This window comes from Pyrus communis, chromosome 7, assembly GCF_041283825.1.
Source record: "Pyrus communis isolate YQ-2024b chromosome 7, ASM4128382v1, whole genome shotgun sequence".
Classification (NCBI taxonomy): Eukaryota; Viridiplantae; Streptophyta; class Magnoliopsida; order Rosales; family Rosaceae; genus Pyrus; species Pyrus communis.
This window is the reverse complement of record NC_142571.1, coordinates 28,937,054-28,964,159: the sequence shown is the minus strand read 5'-3', so window position 1 is coordinate 28,964,159 and position 27,106 is coordinate 28,937,054. Positions and strand designations below refer to the sequence as shown.

At 37.7% G+C, this 27,106-nt stretch overlaps 4 protein-coding genes across 11 annotated transcripts; 3 read left to right on the top strand and 1 right to left on the bottom strand.

Moving 5' to 3' along the window:
• The first annotated feature begins 1,329 nt into the window (after positions 1–1,329).
• LOC137734918 (N6-adenosine-methyltransferase non-catalytic subunit MTB) lies at positions 1,330–7,080 on the top strand. Of its 3 annotated transcripts, none has more exons than XM_068474244.2 (7): positions 1,330–1,597; positions 2,065–4,876; positions 5,202–5,285; positions 5,420–5,524; positions 5,647–5,755; positions 6,228–6,379; positions 6,551–7,080. In XM_068474244.2, exons 2-7 carry the CDS (start codon positions 2,180–2,182, stop codon positions 6,992–6,994), a joined length of 3,591 nt encoding a protein of 1,196 aa, XP_068330345.1. In that variant the 5' UTR covers positions 1,330–1,597; positions 2,065–2,179; the 3' UTR covers positions 6,995–7,080. The 3 variants fall into 3 exon arrangements, with proteins under 3 accessions (XP_068330345.1, XP_068330344.1, XP_068330346.1); XM_068474243.2 differs by having other exon boundaries at positions 1,375–1,597; positions 2,166–4,876; XM_068474245.2 differs by having other exon boundaries at positions 1,383–1,597; positions 2,173–4,876.
• Positions 7,081–7,383: 303 nt separating this feature from the next.
• On the bottom strand, positions 7,384–10,141 carry LOC137735336 (sec-independent protein translocase protein TATB, chloroplastic-like). Its single transcript, XM_068474756.2, has 6 exons — positions 9,815–10,141; positions 9,594–9,715; positions 8,841–8,900; positions 8,448–8,751; positions 7,946–8,086; positions 7,384–7,849 (listed from the first exon to the last, which is right to left on the bottom strand). The coding sequence occupies exons 1-6, from the start codon at positions 10,020–10,022 to the stop codon at positions 7,737–7,739; spliced, it is 948 nt and encodes a 315-aa protein (XP_068330857.1). The 5' UTR covers positions 10,023–10,141; the 3' UTR covers positions 7,384–7,736.
• A 5,944-nt stretch (positions 10,142–16,085) lies between these two features.
• LOC137734755 (uncharacterized) lies at positions 16,086–19,141 on the top strand. 2 transcript variants are annotated; one of them, XM_068474037.2, is made up of 3 exons: positions 16,159–16,464; positions 17,460–18,174; positions 18,223–19,141. In XM_068474037.2, exons 1-3 carry the CDS (start codon positions 16,381–16,383, stop codon positions 18,858–18,860), a joined length of 1,437 nt encoding a protein of 478 aa, XP_068330138.1. In that variant the 5' UTR covers positions 16,159–16,380; the 3' UTR covers positions 18,861–19,141. The 2 variants fall into 2 exon arrangements, with proteins under 2 accessions (XP_068330136.1, XP_068330138.1); XM_068474035.2 differs by having other exon boundaries at positions 16,086–16,464; positions 17,460–19,141.
• A 4,027-nt stretch (positions 19,142–23,168) lies between these two features.
• On the top strand, positions 23,169–25,886 carry LOC137735312 (Divalent ion symporter). Of its 5 annotated transcripts, none has more exons than XM_088696964.1 (5): positions 23,200–23,356; positions 23,802–23,845; positions 23,943–25,164; positions 25,237–25,426; positions 25,537–25,886. In XM_088696964.1, the coding sequence occupies exons 3-5, from the start codon at positions 23,974–23,976 to the stop codon at positions 25,797–25,799; spliced, it is 1,644 nt and encodes a 547-aa protein (XP_088553090.1). In that variant the 5' UTR covers positions 23,200–23,356; positions 23,802–23,845; positions 23,943–23,973; the 3' UTR covers positions 25,800–25,886. The 5 variants fall into 5 exon arrangements, with proteins under 5 accessions (XP_068330828.1, XP_088553090.1, XP_068330829.1 ...); XM_068474728.2 differs by having other exon boundaries at positions 23,222–23,356; positions 23,802–23,859; XM_068474727.2 differs by having other exon boundaries at positions 23,169–23,356; positions 23,802–25,164.
• Positions 25,887–27,106: the final 1,220 nt, after the last annotated feature.

Below are 27,106 nucleotides of genomic sequence, written 5' to 3'. Positions count from 1 at the left end.
TATATGTTTTTTTTATCAAAATGTCCTTGCAGATTATAACCCTTTTGATGTTGTTAGTTGTAACTTTTTTTTTGTTTGGGGGGCTTTTTAGTCCAAATATTTTTGGTGAAGCCTTGAGACACCACACTTGACTTCTGACTTTCTAATATTAAAGATTATTTTATCTTTTTTCCTTTGATTATCTGATATGTTTTTGTATCAAAATGTCCTTGTAGATTATAACCCTTTTCATGTTGTTAGTTGTAACTTTTTTTTTGTTTGGGGGGCTTTTTAGTCCAAATATTTTTGGTGAAGCCTTGAGACACCACACTTGACTTCTGACTTTCTAATATTAAAGATTAAAGATTTTATCTAATTATTTTATCTTTTTTCTTTTGATTATCTGATATGTTTTTGTACCAAAATGTCCTTGTAGATTATAATCCTTTTGATGTTGTTAGTTGTAACTTTTTTTTGTTTGGGGGGCTTTTTAGTCTAAATATTTTTGGTGAAGGCTTGAGACACCACGCTTGACTTCTGGCTTTCTAATATTAATTAAAAATTAAAGATTATCTGATATGTTTTTGTACCAGATGTCCTTGCAGATTATAACCCTTTTGATGTTGTTAGTTGTAACTTTTTTTTTGTTTGGGGGGCTTTTTAGTCCAAATTTTTTTGGTGAAGCTTTCAGATGCTACACTTGACTTTTATCTTTCTAATATTAAATATTAAAGATTAAAGATTAAAGATATAAAGATAGACGTAAATATATATGAGAAATACTAAGAGACTCTCAAAAGCTGGAGTGTGATACCATTACCAATTTACCATGGCAGAGGCAATGCCTTGCGTGATGCCCTTCTTTTGGCCAGACAACGAAACATAAGGAAGATTATAGTGGAAGGAGACTCCAAGTTGTCATTGACAAGATTCCTGAAAGATGTGTAGCCCGTTGGAGAATTAGACCTATTATTGCAGATATCAAAAGGCTTGCTTCCTCCTTCGAGTCAATTGGAATGGAACCATGTTCTTAAAGAAGCGAACTTCATGGCGAATGCTATAATCTCCTCTAGTCACCATGTTAGTAATATGTGTATTTGGGAGGGATGATCCCTTCAAGTTAAAAATGTTTTTCAGTTTAACTTTAGATATCTCGGATGTTCATGAAGCTTCTCTTTAAATTAATTTCTTTGTTTTCTCAACCAAAAAAAAAACAAAAAATCCATACCTACCAAACTAAACTTAATTTAACTATTTAACTCATTAATGATATCAATTTACTAAAAAACCTAAATATAGTTTTGTTGAGTGTAATTTGAAATTATACTTGTGTAGAGTCAAACCGTAACCAAACCGGTCAATTTGTTTCTTAAAGTAGCGGTCGAACCGGCGTCTAGGGCTTTACAGGAAAAATACACAATTTCTCTCTCTCTCTCTCTCTCCCCTTCTCTCTCATCGCCCACTCTCACTCCGCCTACCCGCCAACGTTCCACTTTCTTCCTCCCTCCAAAATTTGAAGGCGTCGCAGTAACATAATCACACGTCCTAGAGAAGGATTTGCAGACTTGCGACTTTTCGATCGGCGTTGAGGTTTAAGGGACGGCGGACTCTTTCTCGGGTAAGTCCGATTCAGATTTTACGAAATTTGAGATTCCGAAACCCTAGTTTCTACTGTATTTGGTATTTGGGGCATATGTGAGATTGGACTGCAATGTCAACGTCAAACCCCTTAGAATAGGTGGATTAGCTTGCAATTTTTTTCTTAATTGTGCTAAACCTTTGGAATTAGAAGCTGTCGAATTGGGTTTACTGTTCAGAGTGTGTTTATGTGCAATTACTAGCATTAATATGATAAAATGAATCGGTTTAGTTGTTCTTCTTTTAGGGTTTTGGTTGAAATTGCGTTTGAAGCACCTTGTTATTGCAAAAGAAGAAAGCTTGAATTGGATTTTTGGTATTTCAGTTTGAATGTTGGTTAGGTCAATCGAATTGGGTTCGGGGTTAATTGTGATTTGTTTTCAACTCTCTTATTTTTAGGTGGATTCATTGACTTGTGTTGATTTTGTGTTTTACATCTGGATCCAGGATCATTTGGTCACTAGGCTTTCCAGTATCTGCTCCTGATGTAAAGCACATCAGGAAAATCAGAAATAATAGTAATAATTATTATGTTTGTTAATTTGAAGGCCTTAGGGTTTTGATGGATTCTCCTGAACATAGTCGGAGTCATGTGAAACGAGAGTTGGAGGATAGCTCAGATTTGAGGAGTGATAGGGCTGGAGATGATGAAGAGTGGGAGGGCAGTGATAAGAGGAAGCACAGGTCAAGCCGATCAAGAAAGTCTGGCAATGGAGAAGACACGGGAGGAATAGAGAGTAGTGGAAGAAGGAGAAGTTATGGGGACAGAAGTGAGAGCCGAAAAAGATCAGGTGGTTCTAGCATTGCAGATAGCGATGAAGATGATTATGACTCAAGGAAAGAGTCGCATTCTAAGCAGATGAAGAAAAAACAAGAAGAGAGCAGTTTGGAAAAGTTGAGCAGTTGGTATCAGGATGGGGAATTAGAGAACAGGCAAGATGGCGGAGATAAGTCGGGAGGTAGAGGGTCAGTTCGGGCTGAAGAAAGTGACAGAAGGAAAATGAGCTCAAAGCTTACACAGCATGAGGATTCTCAGAGTAAAAGCAAGAATAAAGAGGAAAGACCCTATGATGGAGAGCTTGAAAAGACACTTGGTAGAGACTCCAGGCATTCGGAGAGCAAGGAAAGTAGCCGCGAGAGGACGCATGGTTCTTCTGAACAGGTGAAGACCTCAAGAAGAAGATGGGATGAATCAGAAGGTGGGAGAAAGGCAGAAGAAAGTCATTATGAAAAATCTGATTCAAGAAGCAGTAAGCCTTCTGATCCTAAGTACGAGAGTTCTAAGGAGAAGAGTATCTCTGTGAGAAATGAACCCAGTGACAGGAGAATCCGTGGTGTGGATTCAAACAGTGATAGGCCTACCAAATCTAACAGGGAAGAGAGAAAACTTGATTTGGAAAAGAGTAAGAGCAAAAGCAGGACTGAAACACTGGAAGAAGGCAACAGTGATAGTCCTGTCACTCGTGAAGATAGATCACACAGGGAGAAAACTGAAAAGCATAGACAGCAGAGAACTCCACCTGGTCGGGATGTTGCTGAAAGCAAGGAGAGGTCTTTGAATGCAGATGAAGAAGCAAATGCGGGGACGAAAGACAAGGGTCCTAGAGAAGTAGAAAGTACCACCAGGTCGAGGACACCTGATAGGAGTGGGAGGCGTTATCAGGATTCAGAATACTTTGAGATGGATCATGACAGGAATTTTAATCTTAAACGGAAAGAACTGGAAAAAGATGGTTATAGGAATGATCGACCTAAAGGCAGAGATGATGACTGGACTGGCAGGAGTAGGGATCGGGAAGGTTCCAAAGAGAACTGGAAAAGAAGGCAACCCAGCAGTAGTGAAAAAGACTCCAAAAATGGGGACATCAATTATGATCAGGGTAGGGAGTGGGAGCTGCCACGACACAGTCGTGAGAGGACTGACAGTGAAAGGCCTCACGGTCGGTCTGGTAATAGGAAAGATGGAAGCCGTGGTGAAGCTGTGAAGACCTCATCAAATTTTGGAATTTCAAATGAAAATTACGATGTGATTGAGATCCAAACTAAACCTATAGATTACGGAAGAGTAGAATCAGCATCCAACTTTGCCAGGAGAACCGAAGCTGGTCAGCAATCTGATGGGAAATCAGCACCAAGTGATGAAGAGTGGGCGTATCTGCAGGATGACAGGACAAGGAGTGATATGTATGGATCTGGGCCACCTAGGGAAGATTCAAAGGAAAGATATACAGATGATATTAACTCCTTGCGAGATCAGAATTCATGGAGGGAGGACTATGATGCCCATGGAGGCAAAGGAAGAGGACAGAAGGGTTCCATGCCTGGGCATGGTACTGGTGGCCAAAGTTCTGGGGGTGGTTCACAGCCTCCATATGGAAATGCGGAGCCAGGTTCCTTCAATAGAAATGCTTCGCAAGGGATGAAAGGGGGGAGAGTTGGTAGAGGAGGAAGGGGTAGGCTTACTGGAAGAGATAGCCAACCGGTAGGAATCCCACTTCCAATAATGGGATCGCCGTTTGGCCCTCTTGGAATGCCACCACCTGGACCTATGCAGCCACTTACACCTAGCATGTCACCTGCTCCAGGTCCACCGATGTCCCATGGTGTCTTCATTCCTCCATTTTCTCCTCCCGTGTGGCCTGGGGCTCGGGGAGTTGACATGAATATGTTAGGTGTCCCACCTGGTCTCTCCTCAGTCCCTCCTGGACCTTCAGGCCCAAGATTTCCTACTAACATGGGTACTCCAACAAACCCTGCCATTTTTTTTAACCAATCTGGCCATGGAAGAGGAGTTCCTCCAAACATATCTGGCCCTGGTTTTAATTCTGCAGGACCAATGGGACGAGGAACTCCGGCTGATAAAAATCAAGGTGGTTGGGTTCCTCATAAAAGTAGTGGACCTCCTGGTAAAGCTCCTTCCAGAGGAGAGCAGAATGATTATTCTCAAAATTTTGTCGATACTGGTATGCGACCCCAGAATTTCATCAGGGAGTTAGAGCTTACAAATGTTGTGGAGGATTACCCCAAGCTGAGGGAGCTTATACAGAAAAAGGATGAGATTGTGGCTAATTCTGCTTCACATCCCATGTATTACAAGTGTGACCTGAAAGAGTTTGAGCTATCCCCAGAGTTTTTTGGAACCAAGTTTGATGTCATTCTTGTGGATCCACCTTGGGAGGAATACGTTCATCGTGCTCCTGGTGTTGCTGACCACACGGAGTATTGGACATTTGAAGAAATAATGAATCTTAAGATTGAGGTAGTATGGCTGAAAATCACATTTTTTTTCCCTGACGAAAGACTAGAAATAGGCATATCTATGAGCTGCAAAACTTGCTGCTTAGTTACATTTTATTTTTTAACTTCGTAGTGGTAAATATTAATAATAAAGCAGGTATCGACAGGTGCTTCATATTATTAAATATTAGCATTTTCATATTCTTTAGGCTGCACATACATTTATATGTACTGTACTGTATTAGACATTTAGACTTCATTCATATGCCATAAAGGTTTAATTATTGCCTTTACGCTTCCTCTCACCTTTGACTCAGTAATTGAACTCTTGTCTTTTGTGCTCACAGGCAATAGCAGACACACCTTCTTTCATTTTTCTTTGGGTGGGTGATGGCATGGGTCTTGAGCAGGGTCGTCAATGTCTAAAAAAGGTATTTAATCAAGAATTGTTGATTGGATTGTAAACGCAACATGTGGTTGCTTTTGTTGATGTAATATGGTGTTGGATAATATGTTTGTGTAAACTAATTGTAATTATTGACATCTAATCAATGTGTTCCTGCAGTGGGGCTTTCGTAGGTGTGAAGATATATGTTGGGTGAAGACAAACAAAATTAATGCAACTTCTGGTTTGCGGCACGATGCTCATACTTTGTTTCAGCACTCAAAGGTTGGTGTAATGTTTCTATTGTACACCTGTATCCTATCACCTGCCCTCCTCCCTTGTTGAAAATCCTTTGTGGTAAGTTGAGTGTTTTTTAAATGGTTTGTTCTGTTGCCAATACAATGAAGGAACATTGCTTGATGGGAATAAAAGGCACAGTTCGTCGCAGCACTGATGGTCATATAATCCACGCCAACATCGATACAGATGTGATAATAGCCGAGGAACCCCCGTACGGTTAGTAACCACATTAAGAACGCTGAGTTTTATTGCTATGTGTGAATCATGGATATAAAGTTGAAGAGTGGTGGGGGTTTTTATCTTAATGTTTCTGTGATTGGGTCTTGTGATGTGTAATGAGCTGGTGGCAGTAGCATAGTCTGCTAGAGTGTGAATGTTTCTAAAATGAGTTAAATGTTTTATGCTGTTGGTTTATATATAGTAACTTGGTATTCATGTTATTTCTGTTTATGTTTTAGACATTAAATGGTGACACAATGATCTCTGTAGCGAAATTTTACTTTAAGTGTAAACACAATAACACATAGAAGCAGTCCTATCCTCGAACAATTAACAAAGTGAGGAATGGGGGAGAGAGAAAAGGCATTATCAATTACATTATTCTTGGTTCTAGGGATACCATCCCACTTGCATCCAGAGCAATGAAAATGAGCACCTATGATGCTAAATTATGCCTTCGCAATTACAGGTTCAACCGAAAAGCCTGAGGATATGTACAGGATTATTGAGCATTTTGCCCTTGGCCGCAGAAGGCTTGAGCTTTTTGGTGAAGACCACAACATTCGGTCTGGCTGGCTGACTGTTGGTAATGGACTATCCTCATCGAATTTTAATGCCGAGGTAAAATAGCTTAAGCTCAAACTCTTTGTGCTTTTTGTTTGGTTTTATATTGCAAAGTAGAAATATGAATAACCCATACATGCCAGAAAGTGGGCTTAGAGTCGATTAATTGTACCACTGCATCAATCTTGTTCCCTTATCAACATCAAAATTCGTTTCATTAATCTCCAGGGCTATATCAAGAACTTTGCTGACAAGGACGGGAAGGTTTGGCAAGGAGGGGGTGGACGAAACCCGCCTCCAGAGGCACCTCATCTTGTTGTGACAACTCCCGACATAGAAGCACTTCGGCCCAAGTCACCAATGAAAAACCAGCAGCAATTGCAGCAGCAGAATTCATCGTCCATTTCTCTGACACCGGCAAATTCCTCCAACAGAAGACCTGCCGGAAATTCGCCACAAAATCCAATTGCTCTTGGTATAAACCAAGAAGGTTCAAATTCCAATCCCTCAACTCCAGCTTCTTGGGGGCCTCCACCAATGGACGGTTTTAAAGGGAGAGACGGCAACAATATGTCGTCCGATGATAAGGTTTTTGATATGTATGGATACTCCGGACAGCCAAATGCAGAGTTTGTAGATTTTGAGTCTCACAGACATATGAATTTGTTGTAAGAAAACTCCGAGTATTCTCTTTATTTGTATTTTATTTTTTTTTCCCTCTAATATAATGGAAAGAAAATGCGCTATTGTTATGCATCCATCTTCTTCGTCATTGTTCATCTTTTTCCCCTTCATTCAATGTTTAAAATATCGGTATGCAAATATATAAAAAGATGATGGATGTATCGATATCGGTTGCTTTCGATGAAAATGATGAAATTCTCCTATGAGGGTTTATCGATATTAACTGATATGTTAAAAATATAAACAAAATCTATCAGTTTTAGATGAAATTTAAAGGTTTTTCTGATATTTTGTGAAGTTTGGACCTCACCCTCTTTCCATGTCTTTTCTCTAATTCTCCGATATTTTCAAGGAAATATTGACCCGTATCGAAAAAATTTCCGACAGTACTTTCACCTTGAATAAAATTGCTCAACTAATTGTGTCTTTGAAGCTGAAGACATCATGGTACAAACCCGAAAAGAAAGGCCGAAATTGTCACTTCCTAAAAAATGGCATACCTACATTAGTACCAGGTCAAGATATTGCTACTAGATGAGATTGCAAACACCTTTTTGGTCTCTGAATTATACAGAAATTCTATGTACCAGACTAATTCCATATTTTCTTTGAGAAGGAACAACAAAAGTGGGATTTCTCAGCTCCATTCATCCTCTGTCAAAGCTTCATGTCTCAACTTTGAGATTTATGAACAATTGGCAAGCGTCCGTCCATCAATTGTAATTTGTTCTTATGTCTCAATTTGAGGTTGTTGAGGCGAAGGCATTCTGGCAGCAGTTTCTTCTTCAACAGTTTGAGGTTGTAGGGGTAAAGGCGTTTCCGCAGCAGTTTCTTCAACAGTAGCTGTTACCAATGTACGTACACAACAAAATCATCAAGAGCGAGAGAGAGATGTATGCATTCAACAAAGTTGTCAAGAGAGATTTGATAACGACTAACCTTGAGACAAGGTCTGAGGTTCAAGCTGACTTTCCACTGGAGCAGACGCCTGCGCCTGCTTTTGGGCAGCTGCTAGCTGCTCCTCTGTGATCTTTAAGTACTCTTCTGTGGTGTATGCTCTGGGTGGTGATGGAGCCCCATCTGCATTAGACAATTGACAGGTCCGGGTTTATTAGACAAAAAACTATTTGCATTGAATCATACAGCGACAACATGAATCCGATAAAAAAAAAAGACTAAATACTGAATATTTTCCTCTGTACGAAGCAGATGTAGCACACATGAAGGATGATGCATGTGCAAGAAATATTATGGGAGATAGAACCGTCTCAACATTTCCCAGCTCTAGTTACTCGAATTTGTTTTCTTTCCTACCATTAGTCCATATTCTAAACCTCAAAAATTTGTACTAAAGTTCCATAATGTGTCAGATGATGTAATGGTTACTATTTACTTTTTCAAAACGAGGGTACAAAATTTGAGGAACAAGTTAATCGCTTACTGGTGTCAGCCATGGTCTTGGATTCATCAGCCGTCGTAGTTGATGAAGAAGTTGAAGTCTTGCCCATTATTCTGGCATTGTACGCATCTATTGATGATAAACTTGAAACGTCTACAGTTTTGGAATCTTCAGCCGTGGTTTTGGAATCTTCAATCGTGGTTTTGGAATCTCCAGTCGTGGTAGTTGATGAAGGGGTTGAAGTCATGTCCATTTTCTTGCCATTGAATGCATCTATTGATGAACTAGAATTGTCATCAAGACCGATCTCCTTTTCTAGGGTGCTCTTGAAATCCCTCGAAACTTCCTACATGCAGATGTCCGTACATGCAACATTGACATCCTTCTCATAAGAGGGCGTAAACATACATTTTGAATGAAGCTCATATTATCTACCTGAAGTTCTCTAATGGTGGGTTGAAAAGCACGCAAAGTTTTTCCTAAAGTCCGAGCAACCTGCATGAAGATAAATCGTTACTCAGGAATGCCAGAACATCTGCTAACTGTCGAGACTAAACATTATCAATTCTTGTCTAAAGCTTGTTATCCTAAGCTCTTGACACTATCATTTTGACAGACGAAAATTCTGTGAGGGGTTCATATGCCAATCGTAATCCCCCAGTTCTCCAAAACCCCTCCATCCCCGCTACTCAAACTGAGAATACATGCATCTACACGAGAAATTAAGGGCTCGTTTGGGATTTGCTTATGGGAAGGTCAAAAGTGATTTTACGACAGAAAAATTTAGAAGTGCTTCTAGTTTTGGAAGTACTTGTAGTGGTTCCTGGGAGAAGCACTTCTACTGCAGAAGTCCTTCCAAATGCATTTCCAGGAAACATTTGGATTTCTTAAAACATTATTGTGCTTCTCGCACAAGCAATTTGGCTGTGAGAACTAATGAGTAGAAGTGTTTTTTTACGAAACAATTTGAGAGCTCAATTTCCAGCTATAATATAACATACCACAGGTAATGCTAGGTAGATTCAATTTGGAGACTAAATTTTGAAAACTAAAAAACATAGAAGTTGATAACTGGTTTATTATTTAAGCGTTGATAGACATGTTCATTTATATTGATGACACACCATTTAGTTTGTAAATTTAATCTCCAAATTGAGTCTCCGTACCATTACTCAACATACCACTCACCTCAGCAAGTCCTTTGGGACCAAAAACCAGCAGAGCCACCACGCCAATAACGAGAGCCTCCGGAGCTCCAACCCCAAACAGGGATGCATAAACCACCATACCCTTACACCTTTCCCTCCTCTCTGCACCGCCAAATCACAAACAAGCTGGACTGATTAAGCAAAACAGCAAACAAATTGCAAAAGCAAGAAAAACCCACGAACCCAAATACTGAAAGTTACCTAATTTCAAAGACTTAGGTGCCAATGAGATGCTCAGCTGCTTCAATCCGATCCATGGCGAGAACGGGCTGAGACCCAGTGGAGGAACCACTGAGCAGAGCTGAAACTTCGGGTCTTTGCGACGAAATACGGCTGCTTTTGTGCCTCTGGCGGTGGATGACGGCGAGCACACAAACGTAGCAGCAGCAGGAGCAATGGTGGACGTCATGGCAATCAGTTCAAGAATTTTGATAATTTTGGAGTCATGAGCTCTGGTGGCAGTTCTTCCAAAATTATACCAACCAGAAGAAGCATTGGAAAGTGGGCTTTGCAATCCAACTCAGAAAGGATCACGAACACTGAATGATTTTAGAAGATGGGTTTGATCTATACCTTTTGTTGGGCGAGTCCAATGTTGTTGATGTACTCTTCTTTGGGCCCAAATAACATATGTGATTTGTTTTCAGATACAAGCTTAAGGCGGGTCAGGGTGGGGTTGGAACACAAGATCTCGTTTGGAGAGGTAAACGCTCTCAACCACTTTGGTTACAACAACAAATCCTTTTCATGTGAAAATTTGGCTCCTAATGTTCTTTTCTTTTTGGTATATGGAACGAAATGTTGTTTTGCAGGGGGTTTAGTGATTTTTCTAACAATGGATACTCTAAGCTATTCTAATTTATTTAGAGTTGATTGAATTATGAGAGTGACAAGTCACTCCCTCGCCTTGCAGCGTCGACATATGTCTTCCAAGTTAAGTCGTTTCCTAAAATGACTCAACTTATTTACTATAATCCAAGCAACAATACTTATTAATCAACTAAACTAACACATACGGGCAAAAGATTCGTGCATCAAGAACTCGTTTGAAAGTACTTTCAAAATGACTAAAAGCGATTTTAGCGAAAGTGTTTTTAGGTTGTAAAAGCACTTGAAGTGCCTCCTACAAGAAGCATCAGTAATGTGCTTCACGCAAAAAACATTTAAGTGTTTTTCTAGGATTGATTTCAAATATATTCTTACTATAAGTTCTTTCAGCCATTTTAAAAATACTTTTAAACCAACTCTAAATCCTACAACAATGATTGACGTTCATCCAAACTTCCAAAGCAGGATGATGATGAATTATTTTGATGAGAGAATTTTGCATAGGAGGATAATTTATGATGGAGGATCTTGAATTAAATCTTTTATATGCATATAGTATGTTATGCATGTGTTTGTATATTAAAAGTTTGTGATCAAATCCCCCACCTACTTGATAAGTGGAACATGTGGTGTGCTGGTTTAGCTTTTGGCTTGTAGGACCATAGCCACACCACCTAGCCACCCCATTAGAGGGACCATTTTATGAAATATCCAGTAGTTGCACCTCCCTTGGGTGCCCCTGCCTTTTCCACTATTTGGTTACATGGGTGGATCTAGAACAAAGAAGTATCACGTTCTACACTTCAAATGTAACCAAACATATACATACATATATATATATATATATATATTTTATCAAAGTGGGATATGAATATGATAAGCGTTACTATGATAAATTATCCTTGTTTGGTGGGCCAACCAGGGACAAAGCCAGAAATTTGTAAGAATGAGGGCATCTTCAAATAATAAGGTACAATTAAAAAACTCAAGAATTTACTGCACAAAACACTTATATATTAATCCATAAAGTTTTTCATACAACATCTTACAATATTCCTACGCGTTTTCGTGCAAATAGCTCCCTCTATAAAAATAATGTTGTCATTGATCCATTGATCTCTCATTCGATTTCTCCATCGATTCTTCAAAAATTTCATGGCCAACAATGCTTTTTCAACAGTGGCAGTAGCAACTGAAAGAGTTAATGCTAATGTCACAAGCATGTAAACTAGCGGATGCACCTTGTCTTTTTTCCACTAGACCATTTTTTTATATAGTTTAATTAGAACTGACGTTGGAATTGAAATGCAATCCATTTTTTCATTTATAGTTTAATTAGGGCTTGGGAATTGGAATGCAAAAGTATACACACAACTGAGTGGGGACGGATGCTCCCCTAGGCCCTATACAGCTCCGTCCTTGGGGCCAGCATGGAAAGGCTTCTCCATAGTGTCGCGTTGAGAGTATTGTCTCATGTTGGGCTGATGAGGTGTTTTGTTGAGCATTTGGTAGGCATGTCGACATATATCAAGCTATGCTACAAAGACTCTTCAAACATCACCTATCGTGCCCTGTTGAGATATGTTGAGTATACATTTCAACGAACACCTGATAGGCACTATCAGGTCTTGTATCAGATTGTCATAAGGTATTCAGAGGACTTTCCAAGCCATTCTTCCATTTTCGTAGGATCTCAAGACATAGTTGATCCCTAAATAAATTTGCTAGGGGAGAAAACTGATCTTAGTTATTAAGGGTTCTAGTCCGACGTCTAGGCTCAATCCAAAATCCTTATGGGTTGCACGAACACTGTCTACTATAAATCACTTGTACATTTACTTACCACAAATAGATATGAAAGGAGCTTGTATTGTTTCATCTCGAAATTTTTATGCTCTTACAATATAGTATTAATCTTACATGTGAACAATCACGTATCATATCAGCTATATAAAAATAAATTTATCTTATACCTGAACAACTATATATCATTCAGATTTATAATTCACTCGATCTGATCATAAAGTTCAACTAGATATGAGAACACAATCTTAATATAAGTGCGTGTGACTAGGTAACATGAAACTTAATAATTAAAAAGTAAAATCTGAGACCATAAAGGTAAAAAGGTACAAAGCTAAGAAGATAAAAAGGTTAGTAATAATGCAAAGGGGTCCTCTTGGATTCCTTTCCACCTATAATCCATCTAGTCCGAGACTCGGATCGTTGAAATTTAATCCAATAACTAAAAACAGGAGACTCATTTAAAAGTAATAGTAACTATAATTGTTGAATTAAATTTTAACGGTCCGAATTTCGAACTAGGTGAAAAGGGATCCAGCTTTCCAGTAATAATAATAAATTGGAAGAAAGAGGGTGTTGAGATTTCATTATCAGAAAGCGAAAGGATTGAATGGGATGGGAGGGATGATAAAAGAGAGAACCACCCGTGCAAGTTTAATTTAATGTATGTGCATGTCGCTATCTTACGCTCGTGGGGTGCGCACAAATACCCATTCAGAAAACACAAAGGCATCGCCCCCACGTGCACATCTTTGACAAAAGGTTTCATCTTAGTGGAAAATATAATTAAAAATTAGGACTTTCTGCCTTTTCATTTTCTTTTCTTGGTTGGAATTTGTCTACCTTATATTTCAACATAGTGATCAACTAAAAACTCATTTAGAAGTACATTTAAAATAATTTTAAAAAAAAATTGATGAAACTATTTGGGTTCAAAAAATATTTTAGTGTTTTTTCTTGTAAAATACATTAAATATGTGTTTTTCGCATGAATCATTTAAAGTGTTTTTTTTCAAGAACCACTTAAATTTTTATTAAAGATTATTTTCAAAAAGATTTCTACTGAAATGCTTTTGATTATTTTAAAAGATATTTTAAATGAGCACTTAATACATCACTTTATAACCTTTTTTGCCAATAAATTAACAGAATATAAAGAAAAATTTACACATGATATTGTATAGCCATCTCCAAACGAAATAGGTAAACACAACCCCATCTAAAGTTATAGCCTTGTAAAAAATTATTTAGAAATGAACAATTTCATGCTACTCATATACCTTCTTTCTAATCGAATGAGCTAAATATAACCCCCTCAATAATTTATTAGTTTTAAATTTATACTTTAAATTTATTAGTTAATTTAACTAAACTATCATAGGATGTTCAAATCTAGCCGTTGTTTAACTAAACTATCGTAGGATGTTCAAATCTAGCCGTTGAATTTGAATTAATTATTAAAACAGAAGAACTGGACTCTAAAAAATGGGCTAAGAGAATGATATATTTGGTCAGCCTAATGCTCTTTTTGGCCAAATAAGTGGGCCATCCATAAAATTTTAACTTAGACATTGGTTACAGATAAATTTCTAGACAAACATTTTTTAACTTTTGAACCTTTAACTCTCTTCATGGGCAAAACGCCCCAGTTATTCTCCAATAAATGGGCCCACTAAATATTGTAATTTATATTTAACTTGAAAAGTTATTGAATTTATGGTTATTTTGTTGGGTTGTTCCGTTGTGGGGATCGTAACTGAAATGTGGTCACGAGAGGGGCGCGGGACGTGCATAACGTAAAAATCAGAAACCCAGAATATTACGAGTCACGAGTATCACCGCCGTTGCTTTTCCCATTAAAATCACCGCTGAATCATTAACTTGGTGGGACATGGTTGGTAAATTAGAACTACATCAGAGCCCAATAATGTCATTTTGTATTCTTTGGCTACTAGAAGCACTCTAATTTGTACAAATAACATGTGGTATTTGCTGCTGGAGAATATGATTTTTTATTGTTTGTTTCTGCTGTTTTCGGATCTAAGATTGTGTGGGCCTTCCGTTGTATCTTGGGTTGCTGCTCTCATTTTGCTTGGGCCTTTTACTTTCCTATTGTTGTTTATCCAGCCATTTTTGGGTCTTGATCATAATGAAAGCTAACTTTGTGATAAAAAAAAAAAAAAAAAAAACAACGACCGCTGTAAATACTATATCATTTCTCATATCCAATAATAAATTTTTTAGTATTAATTAAGGGGTCGTTAGATAATAATTTGTTTTTACTTTTTTTTAAACTGAAATCTTGTTTGATAGCTATTTTGGTTTTCATAAAGTGAAAACAAGAAAAATATTTTCTTAGGTTTTCAAAATTTTGCCTTCAGTTTTTACTTTGTTGTTTTCAGTTTTCATTTTTATGAAAATTGAAAAATTGAAAGTAGTCAGTTAGGGTAATGCTAGTAAGACAATCTATTAAAGCTATATTTTGTAAATCGTATGACATGGTTATTGGTGATTAGATTAGTGTTTATTAACGTGCTTATTTTCTATTGGTGACACGTCACACAATTTACATATTTGGTTTTAAAAGTTGGTTTATCTAGCGTTATTCAGTTATCAAATGGCTCTAATTAAAACGTGTTTAACTTAAAAAAATTACACATATAAATAAAAAAGGGTAATGCTCTTCAAACACCCGTTTTTACGTCTCACATACTCTTGTTAATTTTATCTATCGATCTTATTCAATTCATTCGACCCAACCCCTGAAAATTAGGAATGGCGTTTGAGAAAGTGTGAATAACATCACCTATTAAAAAAATATGTGTGCGAGAGAGATGGCAGCTGGCTTTCTTTTGTCCAATCCCTTATCCAATTATCCCCCAACTTGCACGATTTAATCATTAATTAGTGAAACCCATGGCCACATTAAGCTAGTTTTATACAACCATTAGTTTTGTCAACATTAAATAGATACATATGTAACTTGTGGAACAAGTTCCTCTTCATTGCAATGAAGAGAATCTGTCAACATGTCCAGATCATTATTATGTTTGAAAAACATAAAACCAATCAGATCTATTGTATCAATAATAATCAAATTAGGAGAGATTATTGCGTACGTTCATGTGATTAGAGATATAAAACGAACAAATATATTTTCTCGAAGACAGTCGAGACCTTTCCCAACAAGGGATTAGGTTATTGCATTTAAGAAAATACAAACATATAACATAGGTTATTTTTTTGCCTGAATCTTTTACTATTATCACCTAGAAGTATGTTTTCAGAGAAACGAACCTCTTGGCAGGCGTTGATACTAGTTATGGTCCCTCTATTCAAAATTGCTACATTTGGGATCACTCCTTGTCTTCGAGGGCTTGGAATGCCTTTCTTTTTTACTGTATTAAACTTGAATGTACTCCGTTCGTTATAAATTTTATTTTCTAGCAGAAAATATACAACAATATTATATATATACTTTTTATAATTTCATAATAAAAATTTAAAAGAAAAACTAATAAAAAAGATTTGAAAATTTTGATTTTTTAAAGATAATGACAAAATAAAGGGTAAAGTGAATAATATTATGATTGATTTTTTTAGTGTAAAAATATAATTTTTCATCAAATTAAACAGTACCGAAAATTTTTCATTAAAGTTCTCAAAATTAAATAATGCATCAAGTGACAAGCCCACGTGCAACTAATTTCTTTTCTCCTTGGTTTATCGCCATCATCGTCGACATCCATACTATTTTAATTAATTGATACTCAAAATATTTATAAAAATAAATTAAATAATGCAGCAATGCAATAATGCGAGATGGATTTTGCTAGAAAATAGAAATAAAAAATAAGCGTGTGGGTCCCATTTCAAGAGAGAGAGAGAGTGCATATACAATACAAGCTCACATTTTTCGTTCATTCATTCAGGTTCAAGAAACGTTCATTACCAGATCGAATCCGCCATGCCGGTCGAATCTCGCCGGAAAAACTGTCGTTATCCGGCCACATAGCTCGGAATTCGAAACCCAGTTGCTCAATCTTCGCCGGAGTTGTTTATTTGAGAAAAAAAAAAGCGGAGGAATTTAGCTTCTGAAGCAAAGCAACGAGCTTTGTGGGATCACAAAAGCAATCATGAATAGCAGCGTTGACACTATCAACGCCGCCGCCACCGCCATCGTCTCCGCCGAAGCTCGCGCCCAGCCCACCAACATCTCTGTAACTCTCTCTCTCTCCCCCCCCCCCCTCTCTTCTCTTGCATACATATATTTATGCATGGGTGTTTTTCTCTTCTCCCAATTTGTTAATTTGTTGTGACTTTTGGGTCCTTGTTATACTCCGTTTGGTTGCTGAGAAACTGTGGGAATCTAAAAACACAGTTATGGCCTGTTTGATCTTGCGTTCTTTTACTTATTTTCAATCCTCAAAAGTGAAAAGTACGAATCTTTGAGTGTTTTTGTAGTGCAAATAATCCTTGGAATTGTCACACATCTGTGTGTGTGTGGCATGACTTGTTTTGTTTCTCAAATCAATGAAAACATTAGAGGAAAAAGTTGAGAAATTTGATTGAACTCAGACAATTTAATGACTGATTAATTGGTATAAAAATGTAAGAATTTATTTTAATTTCAGTTTGATGGAGACTTTGTTGTGTTTGTATTGCTATGGTGACTTCATTTTATTTCAACTGCTAGTATTTTAGGTAGGTATGTTTTGATGCGGTAGATAACTCGGGAATTCCAGATTTTGCTAGGCAGCACCTAGCAGAGTTTCAGAATTTTCTGTAAGGTATCTGGTGAACATTTCGTAGTTTAGAGATTCTGGAGTTTCAGCGGAGAAATCCAGCGGGGAAGGGTACCTACTTCCCATTCTAACAGCTCTTCTTTCTTGTCGCCATTGCTATGGAGGATGTTGCCCGATGGCTTTTATAGATTCGGCTTTTAGAGTGCCAGTACACCGGAATAGCTTTAAACCCAAAAACTGTAAAATTCAATTTCAGTTGCCATCTTTGTGTTATTTGCTATCTGATGTAGAATGGTGTATAAGTAACTTTTACATGAAATACTTTTGTATTCGTTTGTGGGTCAAGAGTGAACTCAAATCTTTGCGGTGATAAATTTTGAAGAGTTGGTTCTTCTGGTGTCTTTCGTGCATTGTTTTGGTGTTAAATTTTGAAACTGTGTCGTTGACAATCTTTTACCATTTGACTACAGAAAAGAAGATGGGGAAGCTGGTGGAGCCTATATTGGTGCTTCGGGTCACATAAAACTAGCAAGCGAATTGGTCATGCTGTCCTCGTTCCCGAGCCTGTAGTGCCAGGAGCTGCAGTTTCAACCTCTGATAACCAAACAACCTCCACCGCAATTGTATTACCCTTCATTGCCCCTCCATCTTCTCCTGCATCTTTCCTTCCATCCGATCCACCGTCTGCTTCCCAATCACCTGCTGGATTTCTGTCCCTCACATCCCTTTCTGTAAATGCCTACTCTTCGGGTGAACCTGCATCCATGTTTTCCATTGGCCCTTATGCATATGAGACACAGTTAGTGTCACCACCTGTATTCTCTACATTCAACACTGAACCATCTACTGCTCCATTCACTCCCCCTCCCGAATCCGTTCAGCTGACTACACCTTCATCCCCTGAAGTGCCATTTGCTCAACTTCTGTCATCTTCATTGGACCGACAACGTAGAAACAGTAGCAACAACCAGAAGTTTCCACTGTCCCAATACGAATACCAGCCTTACCAACAATATCCGGGAAGTCCAGGTGGTGATCTTATATCACCAGGATCAGCAATATCGAATTCAGGAACATCTTCTCCGTTCCCAGACAGACACCCTATGCTTGAGTTTCGCATGGGGGAAGGTCCCAAACTCTATGGATTTGACCATTTTACCAATCATAAGTGGGGTTCAAGGCTAGGTTCTGGATCATTGACACCAGATGGTGCGGGGCTGGGTTCCAGGCTAGGTTCTGGAACATTGACACCAGATGGCTATGAGCTAGGTTCAAGGCTAGGTTCCGGATGTTTGACCCCCAATGGTGTGGGAGTTGGTTCCAGGATGAGTTCTGGATGTTTGACGCCTGATGGTACGGGGCCAGCCTCGAGAGACGGTTTCCATATGGAGAACCAGATTTCTGAGGTGGCATCCCTGGCCAACACAGAGAGTGGATGTCACAATGGTGGAACTATATTTGATCACAGGGTGTCATTTGAATTGACTGGTGAAGATGTTGCATGCTGTCTTGCGAATAAAGCATTGAGAACTGCAACGGAATCTTCAAATGATATAGCAGCAGAAAACTCAATTGAAACAGATGGGTTATTAACAGACTCCAACAATCACCGCGAGTTTAATGTGGAGGAAAGTTTGAGTAGAATTCCTGAAAATGCTTCGGGAGAAGGGGAGGATCAAGGTTACCGGAAGCAAAGATCCATCACACTTGGGTCGACAAAGGAGTTTAATTTTGATTACACAAAAGCTGAAGTTCCGAGTAAGTCCAACATCGGCTCAGAATGGTGGGCTAACAAAAATGTTGCTGCCAAGGAATCTAAGCCTTGCAATGACTGGACTTTCTTTCCGATTCTACAACCCGGAGTTAGATGACATAGCAATGGTTCAACATGGCTTTTACTGATGTGTATAGGTAGGGGATGACGTTGTTGACAGATGAATGGATGCAGAGGTGAGAGTTTCTTACGAACGAAAAACATAATTCAGAGAGAATACATTGTAGAATTGTTAGTGTGAGTAGTGAGTACTCAAAGAGCATTCTTTTGAACATTTTTTTACTTTGATGTTATACAGAGGATAGAATTCACTTATAAAGATGATGTGCTGTGGATTATTTTTTGTTCAATGTGTAATATAAAGGTCGAATTACGTCATTTGTGTAATGCATTTTATCTTGGTAGGATTTGTACTCGAAGATGCATATCGCATTCTATCAGGAAAAGGCCCAGAAAGCTCATACTTTCTGGGCCTTATTGGAAGTTTAATGCATTATATCTTCGAAAGTCGATTTCTTTGCCCTAAACCAGTTGTGAATTCGAAAACCAAAATCGGGTTCATGCCCGAAACCAGGTTCAAACTTGGAATGAATGGAGACGGAATGGAAAGCATGAAGTGCCTTAAATATGTAGGGTAAGAGCTTCACTGGTCTAGCATTGTAGGGTAATGGATGTGCAACCAATCAAGACGGCGCCAATAATTGTTATGAAGGATTAAAAGGATAAGCATAAAATTAAAAATGTCAGATCGGTAATGGCCAAAGTTCATGTCTCTATCAACCACCACGGATGGTTTAGTGGTTGAGATGAATTCTTGACCTATATTCTACACAGCACGTTCTGAGTTCAATTCCTGATTTTGATGAATCACACGATGGTGGCTATGAGATGTTGAAATGTCTATGTGAGTTTTTCCGACATCTGAAAAGATGGATTATCGTGGCAAAACCATCGTCCGGTCCTTTTTTTTGTTGTTAAAAAAAGCTCAAAGTCTGTCCTACCCGCTTGCCCAAAACAGGGCAGAAATGCAAACTGGGAACAGGCTGTGACCAACAAACCAGGAGACATGATAAAACAAGAAGGAAAGCATTAGGGCAGCATGTCATGTGGAAAAAAGTTCATGGCTCCAACTCCAAACCTCATCACCATCAGCGGGATCGAGATGCATATTGCAGTGTGGCTAATTGCACACCAATAGGTTTTTGTGGTGCTTAGAAATAATTGAGGGTTTGTTTGGAACTGCTTCGGTTGAAAACATATTTTTGTTGATTTTTTTAAATGTGTTTTTTCAATATAAACATGTTTTTAAATTTATTTGTTAAACTTAGTTAAAAAAAAAGAACATTTTGATTATTAGATAGCATTTTTAGCTGCTTTAGAAGAAATATTAGACACGCATTAAAACTAATTATGGATTATAAAACACTTTTTGAAACTTAGAGTTCATTACCGACTAGTGCCTCATTTTAATTAAAGTTTTTGACATGCTTTTCATAAAAGTACTTTTAAATAATGTAAGTGCTTATAAGCAGAAGCGTTTAGTTCAAACACAAATATCAGCAGACCGTCCTTGACAATTTTTTAATAATCAATATAGGCTATAAGTTGAGCAAAACATACACATGAGACTTAAAATAAAAATAAATAAAATTACACATGAGGGCAACTCATTCGAGGAAGATATTTTTGACTCTTTCTGACACGTATTTAGCTCAAAATATTAGACTTCCAATTCTTTATTGCATGTGAGATTGACGTTAATGTTTTAATAAAATGTGTCACATGATTTGGTTAAAGATTATCACATAACTTTTTTTGGTTACAAAGAATCAGCTAACGGCTTCTTTACGATGGTTTATATTTTTAAGGGTGGGGAACACTTTCAAAGATAATTCAACTTTTTATAGTCATGATCGTGTAATTCACCGACATAAAAAATTAAACCGAAAAAGTATCGTATGAAAATCTTAAATGCTTTTATAATTATGAATCCGTATGATTCAATATTTTTTAAAGACATCTTTAATTAATCTATCATTCAATTTTATTTATTTCTTGTTTGTTTTTCTCTCTTGGCAACATAGTAGACAAAATCAAAAACCAAAACATGTTACATCGCGCATGCTAGTTTTGTCGCTGATCCATCTAAGCATCGTACATGTTTAATATATCTATTGCAAACCTAATTTTGTTGTTAATGAGTTAAAGAGTCTCATTCTACAATTTTATTGATCGGGCCTCACTTGGTCGGTGTTATCTACAAAAAAAAAAAAAGAAAAAAAAAGAGTTATAGGTTACATAACTGACATTAAATAATTTCTTGCAAGTCTTGCCTCTCTATCAAGTCTATCATCTTATGAGAAAATAATGATAGGATTAGGCGTTTGTCATGGAACGCCATGTCACAATTTATCTTTTACGTCCACTCCCAATCCGATGTAACACTTCCAATTTCTCATCAGATCAAAGTTCAAACCAGAGATTGGTTCACAGAGATTCAGTAAATATTAAATTCCGCATGCAATAGATTAAAAAAGGATGTAATATTGGGTGCCGATCGGTAACATTTTATTTTTTTTTACTCACGTTTTTTAGAGCCTACTTCTTAGTGTATTTTAATGATTCGAATCGTCTATCTTTTTTATCTCCACTTAAAGATTATGTTTAACAAATCACTCAAATATGAAATTACTTCACCGTCAGATTAAGGGTTTAGCATTCAAAAAATCTCATTCTACAATCCTCACAAGTATATTTTTCTTTCTAATTATAAAACATTTAAAATGTAAAATGAAAATTGAAGTACCAATAGTAATTTCCTTAAAAAATGTGTAAAAATGATGTCGCTGATTTGTCCCAATAAACAAAAGATACAGATCGACTAAACATTATCATTTTGTCGCTCTCACTAAAATAGAGTACAAACTTTTTTACCCATAATTTATCAATACAATAATAAAACTAAAACTCTGCAGAAAAGTATAAGAATAAGAGTGAAGTCCCCATATTCGCATCATATAAAATAAGGCATTTTATTTAGACCGTGATTTTCATACCTTTTTTTTTTTTTTTTTTTTTTGAGTTTTTTCATTTTTTTTTTTTTAAGGGACAACTGGTGACAAGTCACGATTATCTATTATTTTCGGGGGCAGGGAAGCCACGATTAGTTCTTTGTTTTTGTCCTTTTATTGTTTAATACATTTCGGTGCATATATTTGAGTACATACATTTATGTGACATCCCACATCGCTTAGGGGAGTGATCCTTATGTGTATATTCTCATCCCTACCTAGCACGAGACTTTTTGGGAGCTCACTGGCTTTGGGTTCCGTAGGAACTCCGAAGTTAAGCGAGAAGGGGGGCTATAGCAATCCCATGATGGGTGACCCACTGGGAAGTTGCTCGTGAGTTCCCAAAAACAAAACCGTGAGGGAATGGTAAGCCCAAAGCGGACAATATCGTGCTACGGTGGTGGAGCGGGCCCGGGAAGTGATCCCCCCGCCCGGGCCGGGATGTGATAGTTTGGTATCAGAGCCTAACTATGGTCACGAGTGTGCCGACGAGGACGTTGGGCCCTTAAGGGGGGTGAATTGTGACATCCCACATCACCCAGGGAGTGATCCTTATATGTATATTCTCATCCCTACCTAGAACGAGGCTTTTTGGGAGCTCACTGGCTTCGGGTTCCGTAGGAACTCCGAAGTTAAGCGAGAAGGGGGGCTAGAGCAATCCCATGATGGGTGACCCACTGGGAAGTTGCTCGTGAGTTCCCAAAAACAAAATCGTGAGGGAATGGTAAGCCCAAAATCGGACAATATCGTGCTACGGTGGTGGAGCGGGCCCGGGAAGTGATCCCCCCCCCCCCCGCCTGGGCCGGGATGTGACATTTTGGTACTAACATTTAAATACATTAGTTCAATATAATACATTTCGGTACTAATATTAGATACATTAATTGAGTCTTTCAAGTTTGAAGAATATTAAATAAAATAAATAAATAAAAACTTTTTTTTGGTAAAAAAAATTAAAATTTTTATATTAATAAATTTAAATATTTAATGGGAGACATGAAATAAAATCCACATTAATTATGTTGAATTGAAGACACATCAAGAGACTATAATCAATATGTAATCGAATTTATTTTAAATTTCAATATTCTTGAAGGATTAAAGTTAAAAAACCAACATTTAGTTCACTCTAGATGATGAATATAAACAATTTTTGTTCGTTTTAAGGCTAGATTGTTAATTCCGAACGAAAAAAAGAAAGAATATATCCAACTATTTGTATTAAAACACTGTATCACAGACAATGTTTTCGGCACACTGTAAAAATTCTCATTGGGCCGAGATGTTTCGTTCATGAGGGATTTAGACTGGTATGACCTAAAAGAGCATCAAGCATATATTAAAGACAAAGATTATCACGGTCAAAGTTTTTAGCTTTTTATTTTAAATTTCATTGTGTCGATTTGGGAACTGAGAAGAAGCCCCACTCACTGCAAATCGATCGATTCCCTTTTAACTTATTTATAAAATACCCGAAACAGAAAAGCAGTCCAATCCCCACTTCCTTGAACCTGTTTTCGAGGTAAGATCTTTGTTTCTTTTGGTCCTATTATTGCTAATTAGTTTATATTTTGCTTAAAAGTAAAGCACTTTTTTCTGTCCAACTTGAGCTACCTTTCCGTTTCATTCTATTTATAGCAAATACAGTGGGTTTTGGATAAGGGTTTTTGTTGAAATCAGCAAACAAATCGCCATTGATTTTTTTTTTTTTCCTGATGAATTTTTGTAAATTTCTATTGAGTTGTTGCTATTAAATAGATTGAAAGATTCAATCTTGGCTTGGTTCTTCTTGTAAATTATTGAGATTTAAGATGCGATTGTTAAGAGGATTGACATTGATCCTTATATAGAACTTGTTGTCTGTTTTACTGTTTGCATTCAAGCTGTTTGGTCCTGGTCTAATTCAGTTTCTAAGTTGAATCTTTCTTAAATCTAATTGTGCAACTGGAATTGGTTTTCGTATTCAGGTTTTTTCGTTAGCTAAATGGAATTGGCCCGTATTGATGCTATGGTTAGCTATCATGAGTAAGATCTTCAGTTTTTTATGGTATAAGCGATATTCTACTTTAAACTAATATAGATTACGGGGTTCAAATCTGAGTGCACAGGAGGGAGCACGTCCAGTCTTAAGTTGGAAAAATGGCAATGGCTTCTCCTGTCAAAGTGGTTCTTGGCTCGATTGCTTTTGCAGTCTTTTGGGTGTTGGCTGTGTTTCCCGCTGTCCCTTGCTTGCCAATCGGTAGGACTGCAGGGTCCCTCCTAGGGGCAATGCTTATGGTTGTTTTCCGAGTCTTACCTCCTGATCAAGCATACGCTGCGATTGATCTCCCAATCATTGGTCTTCTGTTCGGGACAATGGTTGTGAGTATCTATCTCGAAAGAGCAGATATGTTCAAGTATTTGGGCAAGTTGCTTATGTGGAAAACTCAAGGGGCAAGGGACTTGCTCTGTCGAATCTGTTTGATTTCTGCAGTTTCGAGCGCTCTCTTCACCAATGACACCGCTTGCGTGGTTTTGACCGAGTTTGTTTTGAAAGTTGCAAGACAACATGACCTCCCGCCTCATCCTTTCCTACTCGCCCTTGCCTCGAGTGCAAACATTGGGTCTGCAGCAACCCCGATTGGCAATCCTCAAAACCTTGTTATAGCTGTTCAGAGCAAGATATCTTTTGGGACATTTGTGATTGGAATTCTCCCTGCAATGCTTGTGGGAGTTTGTGTGAATGCTTTGATTCTTCTATGTATGTTCTGGAGATTGTTGTCCGTCCAGAAGGATGAGGAAGATCCAGCTCTGGAACCTGTTCCAGAGGAGGATGTAAGTTCTCATCGGTTTTCGCCAGCTACATTGTCACATAGTGCATCCTTAAACTCTCAAGAACTGAACTCTAGATTGGAAATCCCGACTCTGCAAAGTTCTCCGAATCTTGATGTGAGCATAGGTAATGTCGAGACTCTTAGAAATCGCTTACCTTCTAGCGAGAATGAAGTAAACAAGGTTCCTAGTGGCGCGATAGAGTCGGCAAGAATTTCAAGCGCATCAAAAGAGGAGACAAATGATTTGTCTTCTCATAAAAGGGACGAAACAATCCCATCAAAAAGGTCTCCATCGAACGATAGACAAACAGATGCAATTCCTACGGAGTCGTTGAAAGGGAAGGAACATCTGACGACAAGATGGAAAAGGATATTGTGGAAATCTGGTGTTTACCTTATTACTATAGGAATGCTGATTGCACTGCTTATGGGCCTCAATATGTCGTGGTGTGCGATTACTGCTGCACTTGCTCTGGTTGTTCTTGACTTCACGGATGCCCGTCCAAGCCTAGAAAAGGTAAGTTTCACGAGCACAAAATTCTGTATGTTAGATTAGATTACAACTGTAACAAGTTTCTTTCTTTGACAGGTTTCCTATTCGCTCTTGATTTTCTTCTGCGGAATGTTTATAACCGTCAATGGATTCAACAAGACCGGCATTCCAAGCGATCTTTGGGACTTCATGGAGCCGCATGCGCAAATTGATCGTGCTAGCGGGATAGCAGTTCTTGCAGTCACCATACTTGTGCTGTCAAATTTGGCTTCAAATGTACCAACTGGTATGTATGCTGATATTATTTTCCGTTTGCACTCTATAAGAACCAAAATATTTTCACACTTTCAGCGGCCACTTAACATGCATGTTTTTTTCTTCTTTTATGTTGGATAGTTTTGTTGCTTGGAGGGCGGGTGGCAGCGTCGGCGGCCCTAATCTCTGCCGCGGAGGAGAAGAAGGCGTGGCTCCTATTAGCTTGGGTGAGCACCGTGGCCGGAAACCTGTCGCTTTTGGGATCAGCAGCCAACTTGATAGTGTGCGAGCAGGCTCGCCAATCTCCACAACTTGCCTACACATTGTCCTTCTGGAGTCATCTGAAATTTGGAGTCCCCTCCACACTTATAGTTACTGCTATTGGTTTAACACTAATTAGATGAAACGTTTGGAAAACAAAGAAAGCAAGCATTTTTGTATAGTTTTATTTCTACATTTGTATGGAAAAGGTTGCTCATTTGTGACCGAAATGTCACGGGTTCGAGTCATGAAAATAACCTTTTTGCAAAGTAAGGGCAAAAATACGTACGATAGAAGTTCCCCTGACCCTCTCAAAGCATAGAGCCTTATTGGTTACAGTCCTTTTTTTTTTTTTAACAAACAATATTATTTTTACTAGGGAGTGAGCTTAGCCTTACAATGAGTTAACAATAAAATGGTTCAAAATTTGCCTATGGCGAGAGTCGAACCTAAAATTTCTCACTTATAAGTGAAAATGAATATCACTATATTGTAGTACTAAGTGGGATTTTACTAGAATCTGTCGGCCATCAACCTTTGGGTTCAATTGCTTTTGAAATAGATGGATTATGGGCCTTTGGACCGGAAAAAAAATAGAGAAGAAAATATTATGGTCCTGTAGAGTAGTTGGGTTTTGGGCCTTACAGTACATATATACTTGATTAGTAGTAAATACATATAGAATCAGTCATGATGACTATTGTAGTGCTAAATTGCTAAGGACGGTTATCAAACTTTTGGAACTGGTTATAATACTTACATATATTTTCATGCAACTATTATTTGACAATCAGATATAATTCACGTCAATAAATGTATTTTATCCAATCATCATATGATTGTCGTGACAGTGATTGTATTAAATACATATAAAGTATCAAATCTAAAACTTTTAATAAAAAATAAACTAAAGAAATCCAAAACCAACACTTTTTTGTAGTATGTTATGGTTTATGTTGTAGTTAGTGATTGTGTAAATACTAATAAATTATATTTAAGATTTCTATGTAATCTAGAAGATCTTAGGCTTTCTTACTTGTAAGACAAGTAAGCTCGTTATGTTTATTGTAAATAAATGCACAAGGTAAGGGAAAAAGATACATATAGAATTTTTCTACATCTCTCTTTTCTCTTTGTTGTCGCACTCCGTCTCTTTCCTTTAGTTAAATTTGGCCACAACAATTTAGTGCTTTCTGACGTCGCTTTGAGTTCTATTTTTAATTAAAAGTTTGTAACAATTTTGTGTGTATATTCCTTGAAACATAATGATTTTTAGCTTAAGAAGAATGAGAAGGCTATTTTGTCATGTCTTGGCGGCTATCATAACTTGGAACTTAGAAGCCATTTCAAGTATGATTCAAGTAACATTGATGAATGAGTATCAATGCGTTGAGAAAGTTTTTAGACTATATCCACCTCCCTTGGAGTCCATTTTTTTAGCGTGACGCAT